The sequence below is a fragment of the Schistocerca cancellata genome, chromosome 3 (assembly GCF_023864275.1).
Source record: "Schistocerca cancellata isolate TAMUIC-IGC-003103 chromosome 3, iqSchCanc2.1, whole genome shotgun sequence".
NCBI lineage: Eukaryota > Metazoa > Arthropoda > Insecta > Orthoptera > Acrididae > Schistocerca > Schistocerca cancellata.
In genome coordinates this window covers 153880854-153902677 of record NC_064628.1, presented here as the reverse complement: position 1 = coordinate 153902677, position 21824 = coordinate 153880854, and the positions used below count along the sequence as shown (strand labels likewise).

Here is a 21824-nt window from a genome sequence, read left to right as displayed (position 1 = left end):
GTAACATTTCAATATTTTACAGGAAATATTGTCCACACCTACAACTTTTTATTTTTTAATGAGGTAATAATTCTTTCAATCTCTTTTACTGTAACATGAGATAAGGATACCTGCGGCTAGTCTATCACTTGATAGCTTTTTGTAGAAGAGCCAATGATTCATCCGCAGAACCTTTACATCCTGTCTTCTCTGTTGCTGACAAAAAGTGCCTGTTGAAGATTTATGCAGCAATTTCAGGTTTCTTTACAATACTGGTACCTTGTTTAAGTTCTATGGGTGTCCTGTTCCCTGTTTTTTGAGTTTCCCGCTTTATTACATTGCAAATTGTTTTTATTTTGTTGTCAGACTTATCAGTTTCAGACTTAATGCACATTTTTTGACTTATTTATTACCTTATTTAGGATGCTGCAGTAAAGTTTGTAGTGCTGATGTTTTTTTTTTTTTGATCATTACAAGTTTTGAGGGAATTATATAGCATCCTCTTTGTTCTGCAGGATGTTTTTATCCATGCAGTGATCCATGACTTACTGATAGTGCTTACGTGACTGTTTCTAATGATTTTTTTTTTTTTTAGGAAAAGTGGCTTCAAAAATAGACATAAAATCATTTTGAAATGTATTATACTTTTTGTTCACATCTGCTTCATTGAAAACTGGACTACAATCTATCTCTTGCAGGCTGTTGTTGAAATTTTTGATGGTATCATCATTTATTACCCTAAAAGATTTCCAAGAATTCTCAGAACTGTTGCACAGATTGATGTCAGTGAAAGTAAGCAACTGACCTCCATGATCAGAAAGGCCAAGAATTGGATGTACACTGATATTTTTGACTCTTGACTTATCTATAAATTTATTGTCAATCAGACTTTGACAGTTCTTGGTAACTCTAGTTTGAAAATTTACTACTGTCATCAGATTATAAGAATCAACTAGATGTTCTAAATCTGCTTTAACATTGCTTTCATTTAGGAAATCTACAGTGAAATCACCTGTAAATATTAGATCCTTAGATTTTGAGTACACTTGGGATAAGACAGAATCTAACTGTCTCAGGAACACATTAGTGTTCCCTGAGGATTTGGCCACAGCCATCATCAGAAAAAGAGAAACACACACACACACACGCCATTCATATACACAAGCAAGCACAACTCATGCACACATAACTGCCAATTCTGGCAGCTTGGGCCAGAATCTTATGTTTAATTATTATGATGAAATTTGAAAGCTATGTTCTGTCCAATAATTTCAGCTAAGTATAACATAGAAATGTGGAAATGTGACATAAAAGAGATGGTGGGAGTGGAGATGGTGTTTGTTGCCATGTATTCTAGAGACCATCTACAGTTCATAAACTGTATTTAAAAACGGGTCTTAGTGTAGAAACAAGATTTGAAGTATCAGCAGTAAAGCTAGCTAGTGCGAGTGTATACCTGTCCTTTTTTCCCCCTAAGGTAAGTCTTTCCACTCCCGGGATTGGAATGACTCCTTACCCTCTCCCTTAAAACCCACATCCTTTCGTCTTTCCCTCTCCTTCCCTCTTTCCTGACGAAACAACCGTTTGTTGCGAAAGCTTGAATTTTGTGTGTATGTTTGTGTTTGTTTGTGTGTCTATCGACCTGCCAGCGCTTTTGTTTGGTAAGTCTCATCATCTTTCTTTATATATATATAAATATGTCTGCTTGTGTCTGTATATGTGTGGATGGATATGTGTGTGTGTGCGAGTGTATACCCGTCCCTTTTTCCCCCTAAGGTAAGTCTTTCCGCTCCCGGGACTGGAATGACTCCTTACCCTCTCCCTTAAAACCCACATCCTTTCGTCTTTCCCTCTCCTTCCCTCTTTCCTGATGAGGCAACAGTTTGTTGCGAAAGCTTGAATTTTGTGTGTATGTTTGTGTTCGTTTGTGTGTCTATCGACCTGCCAGCACTTTCATTTGGTAAGTCACATCTTCTTTGTTTTTACGTATATTTTTCCTACGTGGAATGTTTCCTTCTATTATAACTATATATATATATATATATATATATATATATATATATATATATATATATATATATATATATATATATATATATATATATATATATATATATATATATATATATATACCTAAAAACAAAGATGATGTGACTTACCAAATGAAAGTGCTGGCAGGTCGACAGACACACAAATGAACACAAACATACACACAAAATTCATATATATATATATATATATATATAGAGGGAAACATTCCACGTGGGAAAAATATATTTAAAAAGAAAGATGATGAGACTTACCAAACAAAAGCGCTGGCAGGTCGATAGACACACAAACAAACACAAACATACACACAAAAATCTAGCATTCGCAACCAACGGTTGCCTCGTCAGGAAAGAGGGAAGGAGAAGGAAAGACAAAAGGATATGGGTTTTAAGGGAGAGGGTAAGGAGTCATTCCAATCCCGGGAGCGAAAAGACTTACCCTAGGGGGAAAAAAGGACAGGTATACACTCGCACACACACACATATCCATCCGCATATACACAGACACAATTAAAGGGAACAGCCATGGGTACCAGGATGGCCCCCTCATACGCCAACCTATTCATGGGTCGCTTAGAGGAAGCCTTCTTGGTTACCCAGGCCTGCCAACCCAAAGTTTGGTACAGATTTATTGATGACATTTTCATGATCTGGACTCACAGTGAAGAAGAACTCCAGAATTTCCTCTCCAACCTCAACTCCTTTGGGCCCATCAGATTCACCTGGTCCTACTCTAAATCCCATGCCACTTTCCTTGACGTTGACCTCCACCTGTCCAATGGCCAGCTTCACACGTCCGTCCACATCAAACCCACCAACAAGCAACAGTACCTCCATTATGACAGCTGCCACCCATTCCACATCAAACGGTCCCTTCCCTACAGCCTAGGTCTTCGTGGCAAACGAATCTGCTCCAGTCCGGAATCCTTGAATCATTACACTAACAACCTGAAAACAGCTTTTGCATCCCGTAACTACCCTCCCGACCTGGTACAGAAGCAAATAACCAGAGCCACTTCCTCATCTCCTCAAACCCGGAACCTTCCACAGAAGAACCCCAAAAGTGCCCCACTTGTGACAGGATACTTTCCGGGACTGGATCAGATTCTGAATGTGACTCTCCAGCAGGGATACGAGTTCCTCAAATCCTGCCCTGAAATGAGATCCATCCTTCATGAAATCCTCCCCACTCCACCAAGAGTGTCTTTCCGCCGTCCACCTAACCTTCGTAACCTCTTAGTTCATCCCCATGAAATCCCCAAACCACCTTCCCTACCCTCTGGCTCCTACCCCTGTAACCGCCCCCGGTGTAAAACCTGTCCCATGCACCCTCCCACCACCACCTATTCCAGTCCTGTAACCCGGAAGGTGTACACGATCAAAGGCAGAGCCACGTGTGAAAGCACCCACGTGATTTACCAACTGACCTGCCTACACTGTGAAGCGTTCTATGTGGGAATGACCAGCAACAAACTGTCCATTCGCATGAATGGACACAGGCAAACAGTGTTCGTTGGTAATGAGGATCACCCTGTGGCTAAACATGCCTTGGTGCACGGCCAGCACATCTTGGCACAGTGTTACACCGTCCGGGTTATCTGGATACTTCCCACTAACACCAACCTATCTGAACTCCGGCGATGGGAAGTTGCCCTTCAGCATATCCTCTCTTCTCGCTATCCGCCAGGCCTCAATCTCCGCTAATTTCTAATTTCAATCTGCCGCTGCTCTTACCTCACCTGTCTTTCAACATCATCTTTGCCTCTGTACTTCCGTCCCGACTTGGACAAATGTCTGCTTGTGTCTGTGTATATGCGGATGGATATGTGTGTGTGCGCGAGTGTATACCTGTCCTTTTTTCCCCCTAGGATAAGTCTTTCCGCTCCCGGGATTGGAATGACTCCTTACCCTCTCCCTTAAAACCCATATCCTTTTGTCTTTCCTTCTCCTTCCCTCTTTCCTGACGAGGCAACCGTTGGTTGCGAAAGCTAGATTTTTGTGTGTATGTTTGTGTGTCTATCGACCTGCCAGCGCTTTTGTTTGGTAAGTCTCATCATCTTTCTTTTTAATATATATATATATATATATATATATATATATATATATATATATATATATATATATGCTTGTGTCTGCGTATATGCGGATGGATATGTGTGTGTGTGCGAGTGTATACCTGTCCTTTTTTTCCCCTAAGGTAAGTCTTTCTGCTCCCGGGATTAGAATGACTCCTTACCCTCTCCCTTAAAACCCAAATCCTTTTGTCTTTCCCTCTCCTTCACTCTTTCCTGACGAGGCAACCGTTGGTTGCGAAAGCTAGAATTTTGTGTGTATGTTTGTGTTTGTTTGTGTGTCTATCGACCTGCCAGCGCTTTTGTTTGGTATGTCTCATCATCTTTCTTTATATATATATATATATATATATATATATATATATATATATATATATATATAGCTGCTTGTGTCTGTATATGTGTGGATGGATATGTGTGTGTGTGCGAGTGTGTACCCGTCCTTTTTTCCCCCTAAGGTAAGTCTTTCCGCTCCCGGGACTGGAATGACTCCTTACCCTCTCCCTTAAAACCCACATCCTTTCGTCTTTCCCTCTCCTTCCCTCTTTCCTGATGAGGCAACAGTTTGTTGCGAAAGCTTGAATTTTGTGTGTATGTTTGTGTTCGTTTGTGTGTCTGTCGACCTGCCAGCACTTTCATCATATATATATATATATATATATATATATATATATATATATATATATGATATGGAATGTGTCTGCTTGTACACACCTGAAATATATCTTACGTAAATGAAAGAAAAAGATACAATGAAAATAAGATACCAACTAAACAGCACATTCAATTAACAGAAAGTTTTTGTTTCACCTGTTAAGGATGAGTAATATATACAGGAATCAAGATAAGTTCACTATTCCAAGGGAAATACAGAAATACCAATAAACAATTTTCATATGCCTATTCAAAACAAAATTAATTACACTATTTATACAACACTTGGAAGTTTAGTGATTATATAAATTTTCTTTCACATATTCATCAATTGTATCAAAAGATTTGTCTATGAGGTACTCCTTGAGAGTTTGTTTGAATGCTGGCAAATTATTGTTAAGGCTTTTGATGTGTGGTGGGAGAGTGTTAAACAACTTAATTCTGGAGTAGCAAGCTCCTTTTTGAACCATAGTGAGACTTTTCAATTCAATATGCAGACTGTTTTTGGTCCTTGTGTTACAGTCATGAAATTGGCTGTTATACTTGTAGATAGAATGGTTATTACAGACAGAGGTCAACAAAGAAAAGATATACTGTAAGGCGGTGGTAAGGATCCCCATCTTTCAAAACAAGCATCTACATGAGTGTCTGTGATGGACACCACTCATTATTCTGATGGCTTTTTTTGTGCAGTGAAAATTTTCTTTGTGAGAGGTTGGTTCCCCAACAATATAATAGCATATGACATTAATGAATGAAAATAGCCAAAGTAAGAAGCCTTAATGGTATCTACATCAGCCACTGAAGCAATAACCCATAGTGCAAATATTGTTGAGCTAAGTGTTTTGTAAGGATGAAGAATGTGTGTTGACCAATTACATTTGCTGTCTATATAAGCACCGAGGAATTTTGTAACCTCAACTTTTTGTATTGCTTGATCTCTACACTTAATGTTAATTTCTTCCAGATTTCTTTGCGGAATATGGAATCTCATATAAAGGGTTTTGTCTGTATTGAGTGAGAGACAATTTGAAGAAAACCAGTTTATTATATCATTGAAAACTTCATTTGTAGTTTGTTCAAGATCGTTGTCTGTAAAATCATCATTTAGAATTGTAGTGTCATCTGCAAAAAGAGTAAATTTACTCTTTGTATCAGAACAAAGTGGGAGATCATTAATGAAGATGAGAAACAGCAGTGGACCCAAAACAGAGCCTTGTGGCACACCACAACTTTCTGTGCCCCACTCAGATGAGGCAGGTTCTCCGGACGTGCCATTCAGCATTACAGTCTGCTTTCGGTCCTTTAGGTATGACTGGAGTCATGAACCAACGGTACCACCCAAACCATAATATTCTGTTTTTTTCAAAAAAATTAGATGGTTTACACAATCAAAGGCTTTAGAGAGGTCACAAAAAATACCTACTGGAGACATCTTTTTGTTCATAGCTTCCAGAACTTGACTGGTGAAAGAGAATATTGTTTGTTCTGTACAAAGACCTGCACGAAAAACAAACTGACTTTTGTTTAGGATATTGTGGAAGCTGAGGAGATTGACAATCAACCTGTGCATTAGTTTTTCAAGAATTTTTGAAAAGATAGTTAAAAGGGAACTTGGGCGATAATTTGTAACATTGTCTTTCTCACCTTTTTTAAAGAGTGGTATCACTACAGCTAGCTTTAGCCTGTCAGGGACAATGCCTTCTGGCAGTGATGCATTGAATATGTTGCATAAGACTGGACTTATATAATTATAGTAACATTTCAATATTTTACAGGAAATATTGTCCACACCTACAACTTTTTATTTTTTAATGAGGTAATAATTCTTTCAATCTCTTTTACTGTAACATGAGATAAGGATACCTGCGGCTAGTCTATCACTTGATAGCTTTTTGTAGAAGAGCCAATGATTCATCCGCAGAACCTTTACATCCTGTCTTCTCTGTTGCTGACAAAAAGTGCCTGTTGAAGATTTATGCAGCAATTTCAGGTTTCTTTACAATACTGGTACCTTGTTTAAGTTCTATGGGTGTCCTGTTCCCTGTTTTTTGAGTTTCCCGCTTTATTACATTGCAAATTGTTTTTATTTTGTTGTCAGACTTATCAGTTTCAGACTTAATGCACATTTTTTGACTTATTTATTACCTTATTTAGGATGCTGCAGTAAAGTTTGTAGTGCTTTTTTTTTTTTTTTTTGATCATTACAAGTTTTGAGGGAATTATATAGCATCCTCTTTGTTCTGCAGGATGTTTTTATCCATGCAGTGATCCATGACTTACTGATAGTGCTTACGTGACTGTTTCTAATGATTTTTTTTTTTTTAGGAAAAGTGGCTTCAAAAATAGACATAAAATCATTTTGAAATGTATTATACTTTTTGTTCACATCTGCTTCATTGAAAACTGGACTACAATCTATCTCTTGCAGGCTGTTGTTGAAATTTTTGATGGTATCATCATTTATTACCCTAAAAGATTTCCAAGAATTCTCAGAACTGTTGCACAGATTGATGTCAGTGAAAGTAAGCAACTGACCTCCATGATCAGAAAGGCCAAGAATTGGATGTACACTGATATTTTTGACTCTTGACTTATCTATAAATTTATTGTCAATCAGACTTTGACAGTTCTTGGTAACTCTAGTTTGAAAATTTACTACTGTCATCAGATTATAAGAATCAACTAGATGTTCTAAATCTGCTTTAACATTGCTTTCATTTAGGAAATCTACAGTGAAATCACCTGTAAATATTAGATCCTTAGATTTTGAGTACACTTGGGATAAGACAGAATCTAACTGTCTCAGGAACACATTAGTGTTCCCTGAGGATTTGGCCACAGCCATCATCAGAAAAAGAGAAACACACACACACACACGCCATTCATATACACAAGCAAGCACAACTCATGCACACATAACTGCCAATTCTGGCAGCTTGGGCCAGAATCTTATGTTTAATTATTATGATGAAATTTGAAAGCTATGTTCTGTCCAATAATTTCAGCTAAGTATAACATAGAAATGTGGAAATGTGTCATAAAAGAGATGGTGAAAGTGGAGATGGTGTTTGTTGCCATGTATTCTAGAGACCATCTACAGTTCATAAACTGTATTTAAAAACAGGTCTTAGTGTAGAAACAAGATTTGAAGTATCAGCAGTAAAGCTAGGTAGTGGTAAATAATGAGTCTTGCTGCAATAAGGCTGTGCAAATCTTGTTGTATAGCTGACAATTTCTTACAAAACAGAATAAGTGGTTAATATTGTGTTTAAGAAATATAAGAATTTAGGCATTGCTTTAACCGGTGATTTTACTGAAGGCTCCTTGAAGCTCACTAAAAATTATGAACAATTAAATGATGTTCAACAGATCTTTGCACTTATAATTTGCCAGACACATATGATAGGCTAACTGACAGTGCCTGTAGAGAAAATAACTGTACCAATTTAGTGATTCAATGAATTAATATAACAGATCTTTACGTCTGTGATAACTTTTACCAAATAACTGAACTCCTGAGTATCAATGTGGGCTTTGTTTGCGATGCGGCAAGCACCAATTTGTGGGTGCAAGTCATTGACAGGTGTCTGGGAAAGTGCAAAGATGACCTGCTTTGCAGATCTGGTAATTGGGTTGCCTGCATGCAGTTGTGAACTAATTCAATTTGACAATGCAGAGATGTGGTATAACAATGAAACTTGAGTACAGCACAGCATATAGGTGCAATTTATAATTGTAAGGATTCTGCAAACTGTTAGTATGCTTCCCTTTACCAGTAGGACACTGACACAAAGCAAAACATGCAACAAATTCCAATTGCTTCTCTGGTAACATATTGTGGGAAACATACATCTCAATAGTAGACAAAGTGTTAAAATGTCAGAGATTGGTCAGTAACATTTTCTGAATATTTTGGCATAAGAGACCTGCCATCTCTAGTGGGTTATTACATTGTAATAATGTGGTTATCATTTATACACATTGTTACCCAATCATCCCTGCTTCTGTGAAATACTTGGACAACAGTGAAAATGCCTGTAATTTGTAACCATCAAAAATTGTAACACAAAACACAGAATAATGCAAGAAGACATCAAATGCAAAAGCACTATGATGTGTTTACCACAACTGTGAGATCAGCTCTGAATAGCTAGGTTATACTGCTTATAATTTAAAAGTAGTATGTGTGATACATCATTTTAATGTATTTCATGTATGACTAATGTTAATTAACAACTTACTACCATCACTGTGTAACATTACACAGCATAATAATTAGACTTCAAAGGATTATAAATCAGTGGAAACTTACTAAATGACAAAATAATTTTTCATTATATAAATAAGTTATATAATAAGCCTTCAATAAAATTGAAACAGTGTATGTTGTACAAAATAACAAAGATTTAGGAATGAAGTTACCACAATTACAGATAAAGGGAATATTAATTTAATTTTAATGAAATTCACACATTGTAATGTTAATTGTGAAAAATATTCATCTTACAAAATTTAGCATTGTAAAACTGTGCATTTTACAAAACAGTTTATTTCAAATATGTTTTTGTTATCTGTTGATCTTCACATTACACATTAAATTATTTGTATTGATTTCTTTTCATTGTAATTTACATGTAACATTAATTGTAATAATACCTCAAATTGAGTGCATTTTCAAGATATTACATAAGTGAGTAAGGCTGTGACTGCAGGTTCAGTACAGTTATGGCTCAGATAAATGTCAAAGACTGGGTTTAAATGTATCAGCAAAATGTAATTGATGATTGTGAAAAATTCTGAATTTATCTGTTGCATCAGGAATAAATTACAAGATGTATACAAATATTGTCAGGTTATTGTTTTTATGGCCAAGAACCCCAGACCTGTTGATTTACACAGAAGAGAAGATTTAATATTATTTTTGTTCGAATTGTATCCAAGTAGTTGCTGGCAGGTGTCAATATGTTTGGGTTGCTGTATCAACCAAATCACCAGTTAAATGTTACTGTATTTTATATTTCTGCAAAAGGCAGATAATTTTCTGTTGAAACATTTGGCTAATTATGGTTACTGGTGTGTTAGAAATGGGGCTCATTTGCTGGTATAATTGTATAATATTTTATAAATGTGACACTAAAATTGTTTTGCACATTTGGTTAAAAAATGAAAACATTGTATAGAGAAAAAAAACCAGGAAAGGGATGAGAAACAGGAATGAAATAATGTGTAAGTAGTGGACTGGACTTCGACTTTAAATAAGAAAGGAAATAGGTACCAGAACTTGTTATTATTTTACTCCATGCTCATTTTAATGTGTAATTCTGAGAAACATTGTACAATATTTTCTTAAATTTTTTAACTGTTTGTAAATTGAAATATTAGTATGATGAAATTAAATTTCAAATTGAGTCACAAATGATAAGGAGGGATGATTTTGGATTAACTGGAAAGGAAATTTAAATGCTCATGAAAGGACTGAAGGAGATACAGTTTAATCATAGAATCATAAAAATGATAGAATTGGAAAAATTTTAAGTCGAACAGACAGTTAAAAAATAGGCTGAGTTATGAACTAGAAGTCCAAATCAAGAAATTGAACAAAAAAACCAGAAAGAATAAAAAACGAAAGAATTGGCAAAATTTAAAGTCAAACACAGCTAGAAGTCCAGATCAAGAAATTGAACAAAAAACTGGATAATAGAATTAATGTGCTAAAAAGTGAATTGTGTAGTCACATAGTGGAAAGAAATAACAAAATATTGCATGCAAGAAAAGAACTAGGAAGTGAAATTCAGAACAATAATGGTGAGCTTGCAGAAGCGGAGTCAGAAATCCTTGAATTAAAGTTTGCTGTTGAAACGAGGAAGAAACAGTCAAATATTCAGGTGGAATTTGGTTTAGAAGTTGAGAAAAGTGCTATATTTAATGATGAAAATTGTGATGTTTCTGTACCTGATGTCTGACATACTGGTAATCATTATGTGATAGCCAATGTTTGGTTTGAAGTAGATGATGCTGAAGAGGAGACAAAAGGTTTTCTTGTTTTGATATATGAGTTTCTGTCAGAAGAAAGTGAAAGTGTAGTATCTGAAATGTCAAAAGGAGATGAATTTTCAATATTAAATTTAGAAAACTAGTCAAAGTCCATTCCACGTAAAGAAACTTTTTAGAAAAGAGTGTCTAAGTTTTTGTAAACAACTGCAGCTTGATTTGTGGGAGAAGTATGAGAACAAATTTTGGTATCAGTTTAAAAGTAATTTAGTTGCAGTGTAGTGCATTATGCTGATTCAAATAGCAGTAAGTCTAGGCTAGAATGCTCTTTCTTTCTTATTTGACATTTGAACTGGTTGAATTTTGGTATATAGGATTATATGCTAGGGACTGTGTTGCATTATGAGAATTTGATCTAATAACATGCTATCTTCCATACTTTGGTATGGTTTGCACTGAAGTATTTTGTTTATGCTCTGTAATTACATTTCATTTAGGTTTGCTGTAATGTTGAAGGTTTATTTTATGTAAACACTCGGAAGGACATACACATATTGTATGTCATGTGCTTGGCATGCATGGGGCCTCAAGCTGTTGTAGCACTTTTGCCATTTCGGTTTTCTGTGGTGTCTTTCATCTTCTACCTTTTCAGTTTGTTAAAGCTATGTCTTCCTGTCATTGCTATCCATTTTCTCAGGTTTTAGTCATAGATTAATTATTTTAGAATATGATCTCACAGTGCTTAAAAATTTGCAAAACATTATGCTTAATTAATGAAAGACAGTATGTAGCTTAATTCCATGTATAAAATTCCTTAATAGCATTGCTTCAAGTTCGAGCAATAAATATTTTTTGCTGTAATTGTACGTTGTTTGGTTTGGCTGTACAGCTTGCTATTTCTTTTGGTTGCACTCAAATAATAATTATGCTTTGTCTTATGAAATTGCAATTACAATAAAGTTAATAATTGGGGAGACAGGGAAACAAGATTTGTTGCCTCTACAGTCATGCTACAGTTTTTTTTCCTATGCCATTTGTACTTAGAGGAATTTATTAAGTATTAGATTAGATAAGGAAAAATGTTTTGTGCAGAGTGAGGCCATACCAAGTAATGAAGAATCTTGTCCAAATGAGAACAAACTAATACTGAATACATGCTATTAATGAGGATGAAAATGTGATGTCTTTTGTGAGACCTTGATTAGATAGATAATGACACACTATTTTTCATATTGTTGCAGTTAGGTGAGAGGTAGCTGTGAATTGAAGCATTTAAGATTTATTGTGAGATGATATGATTATGATGATGTATATTGGATTTTGTGGAATATTATGGTGATGTTGATCATGATGATGATTATGAGGTCTGAGGTCTCAGGTCTTAAATATGTTATTTACTATTATGAAGAATATGATAATGAAGTTATGGTTAGGGATTAGTTGTCATGAAATAGAATGGATTATTTTTATTGAGTCATGTGGAATGTATTTTCACTGAATATTTATTGAAGATGAGGTGTCATGCTGCTATCCATCATGAGTACCATCTGAGAGATATTATAAATGAGTTCTGACACACAAAGGCACTACAGTTAATGAAGAATCTAACAATGGAACTGGGGGATCAATATTACTGGAGTGATGAAAATTCTGATTATTATGGTAAAATTTAGACAAGTGAATTACACTTTTACAGCACTATTGTGGAGTCATGTTTCTGAAGATGACTACAACTTAACTTTGTGTTTTGTACACAGTAGCAATTAGTTGCCACTTAATAATAAACACCTGGAGATTATGATACGTTGTACATCATTAAAACCACTATTGTTCACTATTATGGTGAAGAACTGACTTGTTTACATGGTGATGGATATGGGAATGTTGCTAAATGAGTAAGCTATTGATCATTTTTCTGCCTCTGTTACTAATGAAAATATTACTCAGTAATTTAATTCATATGGATAATCTATATGTAAATATGCTTTGTAGTTTTGTGTAATAATGATGAATTTCTTTCAGCATTGTGATGTTTTGTGGATCATATGCATTACACTGTCAATTTTTGACACATGTGGTGCCCACAGTTGACATAAATGTATTTGTTCCATCTACATTAAGTATTCAAGTAATTAGATTAGGCTAGTACCAATGAAACAATTTTTTTTAAATGCATGGTTATGAAGTTGAGCTGATTCTTTTCACACTGGAGTTACTTTTCTATGTTAAGCAATGATCATATAAATGTTGTGTTATCTTATGTATCCATAATACATTTACTGTTCTTTCATGCATACTTCATCTTGTATGCCTAGGGTTGATTCAACATAAAAGATGTAGCATGATTCATAGAAGGAAAGGGATGTGGAGTTTATTCAAATTCCATGTAGGAGATGAAAGTAGATGAATGGTTCCAAGACACAAGAAACAACAGAGAAAAAAGAAGATGAAGACTAATTAATTATTTTCCTTAATACATAATGTACAATGAACAATTATATAATTAGGTATGTTTGAAAATAAAAGGCAAACAGTTACTATTTATAGGTGCTCATCCAGTTTTGCCAGTGTCCACTAAATACTGACACGTAAAAAATTTTTTTTCACTTTTCCTATTTTTTTATGTCATATGCATATTCCAGCAGACTATCATGTATAAATTTAATGCATGGAATTCTGGGTGTGTGTGTAAGCATGTGATTCAGCTTTTTAGTGCACATTGTCATACATAATATACACATCACAAAAACTTTTGCATCACCACAGTTCCGAGAGTTCCAGAACCTGTACAGAAAATTGGAATAGAGATCATTTCCACCCTTTTTATTGCTCATGAAAACCGCACATTGTGTGTTTCACCATCATGCAGCGAGACCTTCAGAGGTGGTGGTCCAGACTGCTGTACACACCGGTACCTCTGATACCCAGTAGCATGTCCTTTTGCATTGATACATGCCTGTATACTATCCACAAGTTCATCAAGGCAGTGTGGGTCTAGATTGTCCCACTCCTCAATGGTGATTTGGCAGAGGTCCCTCAGAGTGGGTGGTGGATTACATCGTCCATAAATCACCCTTTCCAATATATACCAGGCATGTTCGATAGGGTTCATGTTTGGAGAACATGCTGGTCACTCTAGTTGAGTGATTTTGTTATACTGAAGGAAGTCATTCGCAAGATGTGCATGATGGGGGTGTGAATTGTTGTCCATGAAGACAAATGCCTCATCAGTATGCTGCCAATATAGTTGCACTATTGGTCGGAGGATGGCATTCATGTATTGTACAGCTGTTATGGCGTCTTCCATGACCACCATCAGTATACGTCGGCCCCACATAATACCACCTCAAAACAGCAGGGAACCTCCACCTTGTTGCACTTGCTGGACAGTGTGTCTAAGGCATTCAGCCTGATCAGGCTGCCTCCAAACACGTCTCTGACTATTGTCTGGTTGAAGGTATATTTGTCACTCATCAGTGTAGAGAATATGATGCCAATCCTGAGAGGTCCATTTGGCATGCTGTTGGGCCCATCTGTACCATGCTGCATGGTGTTGTGATTGCAAAGATGGATGTCGGGAATGAAATTGCATATCATGCAGCCAATTGCCCACAGTGTGATTCGTAACATGGCATCCTGTGGTTGCACGAAAAGCATTATTCAACATGGTGGCATTGCTGTCAGGGTTCCTCCAAGCGATAATCCGTAGGTAGTGGTCATCCGCTGCAGTAGTAACCCTTCTGCGGCCTGAGCAAGGCATGTCATTGACAGTTCCTGTCTCTCTGTATCTACTCCATGTTCGAACAACATCGCTTTGGTTCACTCCTAGATGCTTCCCCTATTGAGAGCCCTTCCTGGCACAAAGTAATGATGTGGACATGATCAAACTGTGGTATTGACCATCTAGGCATAGTTGAACTACACACAACATGAGCTGTGTACCTCCTTCCTGGTTGAATGTCTGGAACTGATTGGCTGTTGGACACCCTCCATCTAATAGGCACTGCTCATGCATGGTTGTTTACACCTTTGGGTGGGCTTAGTGACATCTGTGAACAGTCAAAGGGACTGTGTCTGTGATACAATATCCACAGTCAATGTCTATCTTCAGGAGTTCTGGGAACTGGGGTGATGCAAACCTTTTTTCGATGTGTGTAATCTTGTCATGTAAAAATATATGTGCGACCACTTACTAATTTTCACCTTAAAGCACTTTATAATGTCATTAAGAGTAATAATTAGACTTCAAAGGTTAGTAACTCAAAACAAACTTATTACATGATGAAACTGTTTGTTCATAATTATTAGCCTTCAGTATGAGTTGGAACAAGTGGCACCCATATGATAGGTCATGGGGGGCTATAGAGATATTTTTAATATCTTGGAAGACAAATGGCAACTTGTAAGTACCCATAAAAATTTACAAATCTGAACCTGTTAAAAACCTTGGTAAAATTGACTTTGAAATCATTTTCTTGAAACAAAAATACCTGACTATGCTACATTTTTTGCTTACCCTGAAAGCTAGGGGAAGCTGCAGGGCCCCACACCTTGACACTGCATTTTAGTGCCAATGGATGGAACAGTGTATTTTGTACAAAATAATGAAGATTTTGGAATGGTATAACCACTATTGTAAGGCGTTGCATGTGAATTTTTTGTATTGAATTTTTTTTGTTATCATTTGCATGTAATATAAATTGAAATAGTACTGAAACTGAATTCATTGTTGAGATGTAATTTAAGTGTATAAGGCTGTGAATTCAGGCTCAGTACAATTATGGCTTAGATGATTGTTGTATTTCACACTACAATATAATGTCAAAGACTGGATTTGAATTTATAAGTATTATGGGACTGATGATTGTGAAACACTCTGGATTTATCCATTGCATCAGCAAGGATAAATTAGAAGATATATGCAAATACTGTCAGTGTTTTTTTTATTCTGACAATATCCAAGTAATTGGTGACCTGTTGTTATACACTATTAGCCATTAAAATTGCTACACCATGAAGATGGCACGCTACAGATGCGAAATTTAACCGACAGGAAGAAGATGCTGTGATATGCAAATGATTAGCTTTTCAGAGCATTCGCTTAAGGTTGGCGCCGGTGGTGACACCTACAACGTGCTACCATGAGGAAAGTTTCCAATCGATTTCTCATACACAAACAGCAGTTGACCAGCGTTGCCTGGTGAAATGTTGTTGTGATGCCTCGTGTAAGGAGAAGAAATGTGTACAATCACGTTCCTGACTTTGATAAAGGTCGGATTGTAGCTTATCGCAATTGCGGTTTATCGTATTGCAACTTTGCTGCTCGTGTTGGTCGAGATCCAATGACTGGTGGCAGAATATGGAATTGGTGGCTTCAGGAGGGTAATATGGAACGCTGTGCTGGATCCCAACGGCCTCGTATCATTAGCAGTCGAGATGACAGGCGTCTTATTCGCATGGCTGTAATGGATCGTGCAGCCATATCTCGATCCCTGTTTCAACAGATGGGGATGTTTGCAAGACAACAACCATCTGCACGAACAGTTCGACAATGTTTGCAGCAGCATGGACTATCAGCTCGGAGACCATGGCTGCAGTTACCCTTGACGCTGCAACACAGACAGGAGTGCCTGCGATGGTGTCTCAACGAGGAACCTGGGTGCACGAATGGCAAAACGTCATTCTTTTAGGATGAATACAGGTTCTGTTTACAGCACCATGATGGTCTCATCCATGTCTGACGACATCACGATGAACACACATTGGAAGCGTGTATTCGTCATTGCCATACTGGCGTATCACCCGGCGTGATGGTATGGGGTGCCATTGGTTACACATCTCGGTCACCTCTTGTTCGCATTGATAGCACTTTGAACAGTGGACGTTACATTTCAGATGTGTTATGACCTGTGGCTCTACCCTTCATTCTAACGCTGCGAAACCCTACATTTCAGCAGGATAATGCTCGACTGCACGTTGCAGGTCCTGTACTGGCCTTTTTGGATACAGAAAATGTTCGACTGCTGCCCTAGCCAGCACATTCTCCAGATCTCTCACCAGTTGAAAACGGTTGGTCAATGGTGGCCGAGCAACTGGCTTGTCACAATACGTCAGTCACTACTCTTGATGAACTGTGGTATCATGTTGAAGCTGCATGGGCAACTGTACCTGTACACGCCATCCAAGCTGTGTTTGACTCAGTTCCCAGGCATATCGGGGCTGTTATTACGGCCAGAGGTGGTTGTTCTGGGTACTGATTTCTTTGGATCTATGCGCCCAAATTGTGCTAAAATGTAATCACATGTCAGTTTTAGTATAATATATTTGTCCAATGAATACCCGTTTATCATCTACATTTTTTCTTGGTGTAGCAATTTTAATGGCCAGTAGTGTATGGTTTGGGTTGGCTTCAAATGGCTCTGAGTACTATGGGACTTAACTTCTAAGGTCATCAGTCCCCTAGAACTTAGAACCACTTAAACCTAACTAGCCTAAGGACATCACACACATCCATGCCCGAGGCAGGATTCAAACCTGTTTTGGGTTGATGTGGTAACAAAATCACCTGCTGAATGATACTGTAACATAGATTTTTGCAAAAGTCTGATAATTTTCTGTTGAAAAAAATCAGTTATCTTTGATACTCATCCATTGCATTCAGTGAATACATACACAAGGTGCATATCGGTCTACTCTTGATCAGTAAATCTATCCATACTGTCATGTATAACTGTTAATGGCAGATAAAACCCATTACTCATAAGGGAAGAAGCAAAAGCTATATCATCTCCTGTAGGACAACCACTTTTGCACTGGCTACAGTAGCAAAGGCTCCAATGGAAATCTTTTCTCTTTATTTTGATGATAATCTGGTGGATTAACTGTTATGTAAACCAGTGTTCACTTCATGAGCATTTGTAGACTCTTACAGATCTTGTGACATGCTAAAAACAATCTATAATGCACGCACACAGCTAAGTAGTTCTTTCAGTAAACTGTACTGTCTTCATAAATAGTACAATACCTTGTTATTCCTCTGTAAGAACTAGCAGAAATGGAACTACTGACAGCTGGTACTCCAGCATGTTTCTTGCAAGAATTGTATCAGAAAAAAATTTGGCATTAATTAGAACATGACCAAAGAACAAACCAGTTATTCCCTCACATGTTTTGCCCAATAAACAGTGGACTGTAGCTTGAAGTCTCTTCAGCTTTACAAAAGCTGTATCATGATCTATTATCATCTCCACAATGCATAAAGGTGGAAAGATTGACTGACACTTGTGGTCAGCTACATAGTAATTACAAAATGCTTGCAGAAGAATGACAAAATAGCTATTAGCAGTGTTTTTTTAATGGTTTCCAAAGGAACATTTCTTATATACATCAAAATCTACTACAAAAATAAAGCTTTGTCTAGTGTGGAGAGAATCTGCTGCCAGTACAAAAGGAGAGGAACTGGGTCCAGTCCAAAAGGAGGTGAAGAACAGAAACAGCACCTGTCTCTGGCATCATATGTGCTGAACTACAAAAGACAACAAACTTTTCATAGAATGTTTAACCATCTACACATGAATGTAAAGTATGCTAAGGTGGTCTGTATGTCCTGTGAAGATGATGACAAGGGATGAACGTTTAATACCATGTGTCATGTAAAATGTTACCTGTGTCATTAAAACTTTGTGACACTTCATGTTCCAAAATCAGTTATCTGAAAACAAAGAATGATTAAAACAGCACTGAATATATTATTTCACTTTTAAAAGGGGATATAATTATACAGTTTTAAAAATAACTCCATGGAATGATGAAGTATTGTGTTGTTATTTATATTTTAGTTTTGTGTCAAATGGACCTGATGAAAGTGTCTGTGTGTCTTAAGGATTAAATAATAAAAAGTTCAGCACCAAAGAAACCATAAAAATCATTATTTTGCTAAAAGAGATAATGTCTTTATTGAAATTTTAAAATAAATTAGCATATTTTGCACTTGGAAATATTTTTCATTAAATTTACTAGAAGATAAAGATGTTAGTTATGCTGAAAACTTTCGCTGTGGTGTTGTATTATGGAATTATCTTCTGGAGCAAAGCAGTTAAAGTAAATTAAGTATTTACGCAGACAAATTGAGCTATAACATATATTAAATCACTAACCACAAGTCTCGTTGGGATTGTTTCGTAGAAATAGGAACACACATTCAGCTGCTAGTACACTTTCTTGCACTGATGTAGGGCCTTGGTAGCTAGTAAGAACAATCTATTTGAGCTGAACTATGACTTATATGACTGTGATATGTCCTACAGTTTTTTTTTCATATAGACTGAATTTCCTTGTTAATGGTTCAAAGTGGAGTTTTGTATTCTGTTGTTAGCGATTTCAACAAACTCTCAACACACACAAATCAAGATACTGTGATTCCTCAAAATGTTGCAAATTTCTTTTTAACACTCCTTTAAATTATATGTTTATATACATTTAATGACTGAAATCTCCTGCTAGTTGCATGCCAAATGGGTGTGTTCATTGCAAACAGGCTTCTGTTGTTACAAACATTGATAACTGTTAATTTTTGATTAATACTAAAATTGTCTTTTCCAGAATTTGGTCCACAACCAGACTATATGTCTTGAAAGAGAATATATTTTATCATAGGTTGTATTCTGTATTTATAATTATACTCTTCAATTTGACTATTTTCCAAATCATTGGTCATTCTGAAATATGAATGTAATCCCAAAAGTAAAGTCTCCTATTTTTTATAAGTACGTAGACCTGTTTATTTATACAATGGTTTACATCAGTTTACAGCTTGAACATTTAGCTATTTTTCCACATAGTCACCATTTCTGTTGATGCATTTTTGTAGATGCTGTGGCAGTTTTTGTACGTCCATGACATACCGGCTCACCCCCATGCTGTTCAGAAAGTTATGAACCTCTTCTTTCACCTCATCATCGGAGCTGAATCGCTGGGACCACAATTAATGCTGACAAGTACTGTGAGATTCTGAAAAAACTCAAATGGGCAATACAGAACCAGAGAAGAGGAATGTTAAGCAAGGGCATACACATTCTCCATGACAGTGCTCGCCCACACATCGCTCAGCAAACCGTTACTCTCCTACAACAGTTTCAGTGGAACATAATCACCCACCCACTCTATAGTCCTGACTTGGTGCCCAGTAACTATCCCCTGTTCCCTAGGTTAAAAGAACATTTGGCCAGAAAGCGATTCAGCTCCAACAACGAGGTGAAGGAAGAGGTTCATAACTTTCTGAACAGCATGGCAGCGAGCTGGTATGACATGGGCATACAAAAACTGCCACAGCGTCTACAAAATGCATCACCAGAAATGGTGATTATGTCAAAAAATAGCTAAATGTTCAAGCTGTAAACTGTTGTAAACCATTGTAGAAATAAACAGGTCTTATATTTGGGATTACCCTTGTGCATATCATCAAAAATGATGTTGCATACTACTTCATAAAATCAGATATTTTTATATTTGAGGAAGTTGTTACATAAACTGGAGCCAGTGGCTTCTCAGTTGTGTGTGACACATTACACAAAACTGAATAGAACCCTCACATGAACTCCACAGTGCAAGAATTTGTTGACAATGAGACAATGGCTAACATCATCATAGATCCTAGTTTCTACATGTTTACTTCCACTGTCATTTGCAGAACAGGTACACTCTTCCAATGCTTTTGTATCTTATCCTTGCAATTTTCCATTTTCAGTAGCTGATGATGGAGCTTGTTATTCAGGAAGACTACCATAACAATATTTGTATGATGATATTATACATCTAGACAAAAGATACTTATGACTCACTCTGTTTTGTAGTTCACGAATTGGTGGGCAGCATTTGTACTGTGTTGCTTTATCTGGAATTGCTTCAGAATTCAATGTGAGGTAGTGGAAACATGTCTCCACTGTGAGAGGTAATCCTGCTTGTTTTGCTTTGTGTATGAATGGAAGAGCATCTGCTGCAGATAAATGAACCACATGACACCTTACTCTGAAACCATTATAAAACTGAATTAGCAACTCACATCTAAATCAAAGGTTGTATTTGACTGTAATACATAACATGAATAATGCATGCTAAAATAATTTAAGTAAGCCACATGAGATGATATGCACAAATGTCTCCTTAATGAATGAAGATGTCAAATGATGTGGAGCTAGAAAATATGTGCAATAGCAGAGAATATAGTTATCATTTGTTGTTAAAAATCCATTACATTTATTATACTACTTTGACTATCTTTTGTAGTAGTAGCATACAACAAAGTTCTGATCTGTTTAGGAGAAGAGAAATTGTAAACACCCATTTTGGCAATAATAAAATTTTCTCCATAAAGAAAGTAATATATGAGATCACAAATGTTATTGTGACAGAACTAAACATGAAAAATATCATGTTAGTAAACATTGTGTGACCGCTTAGAAGTGTGTGCCAAACTAGGCTTTAATATGTTTACCTGCCTTTCACTGGCACAGCTCGTTTTCAACCTACCAAAACTGGCTTATTGTATGTAGTCATAAAATTTTAATGATCACTTTGAAAAAGTCAATATGTGATCATAGAACTTGGTAATGGCATCCAGCCTGTTCTTCATGTTTGACCTTCCATGTGACACATTTTTCGTTATGATACATTACATGGCAGAGACCTTAATTGTGAACATCTCCATACTCACTGTTCAAGAAATGTTACTCCTTATAAATGAACATGTTATCATTCTGGAAATACCTGCAGTGGAATGGCTTCTTCATTTGAGGAAACAGGAATAAGTTGATGGGTGACATCTCAGGAGAGTACAGGGAGTGAGACAAAATTTGATAACCCAAAGAAGCAGCATAGGTGACTGTGTTCCATTCAGGATGAGCTAGGACACTGTCATGGAGCAAAAATACCCCCTTAAACAGCTTCCCATGACACTTCATCTTGACAGCCCCCCAGAAACTCATCAAGAGACTTTGGTAGTATGTTACTAAAATTGTTTGTCCTTTACCACCATAGTCTGTTGGCACCTCCACACTCAACATTACATTGTGCAGTTATG

At 36.6% G+C, this 21824-nt stretch overlaps 1 protein-coding gene across 1 annotated transcript in view; it reads right to left on the bottom strand.

Annotated features, from left to right (window-relative positions):
* Nucleotides 1-21824, bottom strand: part of LOC126174773 (allantoinase) — a 218258-nt gene that overhangs the window by 42239 nt on the left and 154195 nt on the right. Inside the window, exon 8 of the mRNA XM_049921114.1 lies at nucleotides 20587-20773. Coding sequence (XP_049777071.1) covers nucleotides 20587-20773 — 187 coding nt within the window. The remainder of the gene's footprint in view (nucleotides 1-20586; nucleotides 20774-21824) is intronic.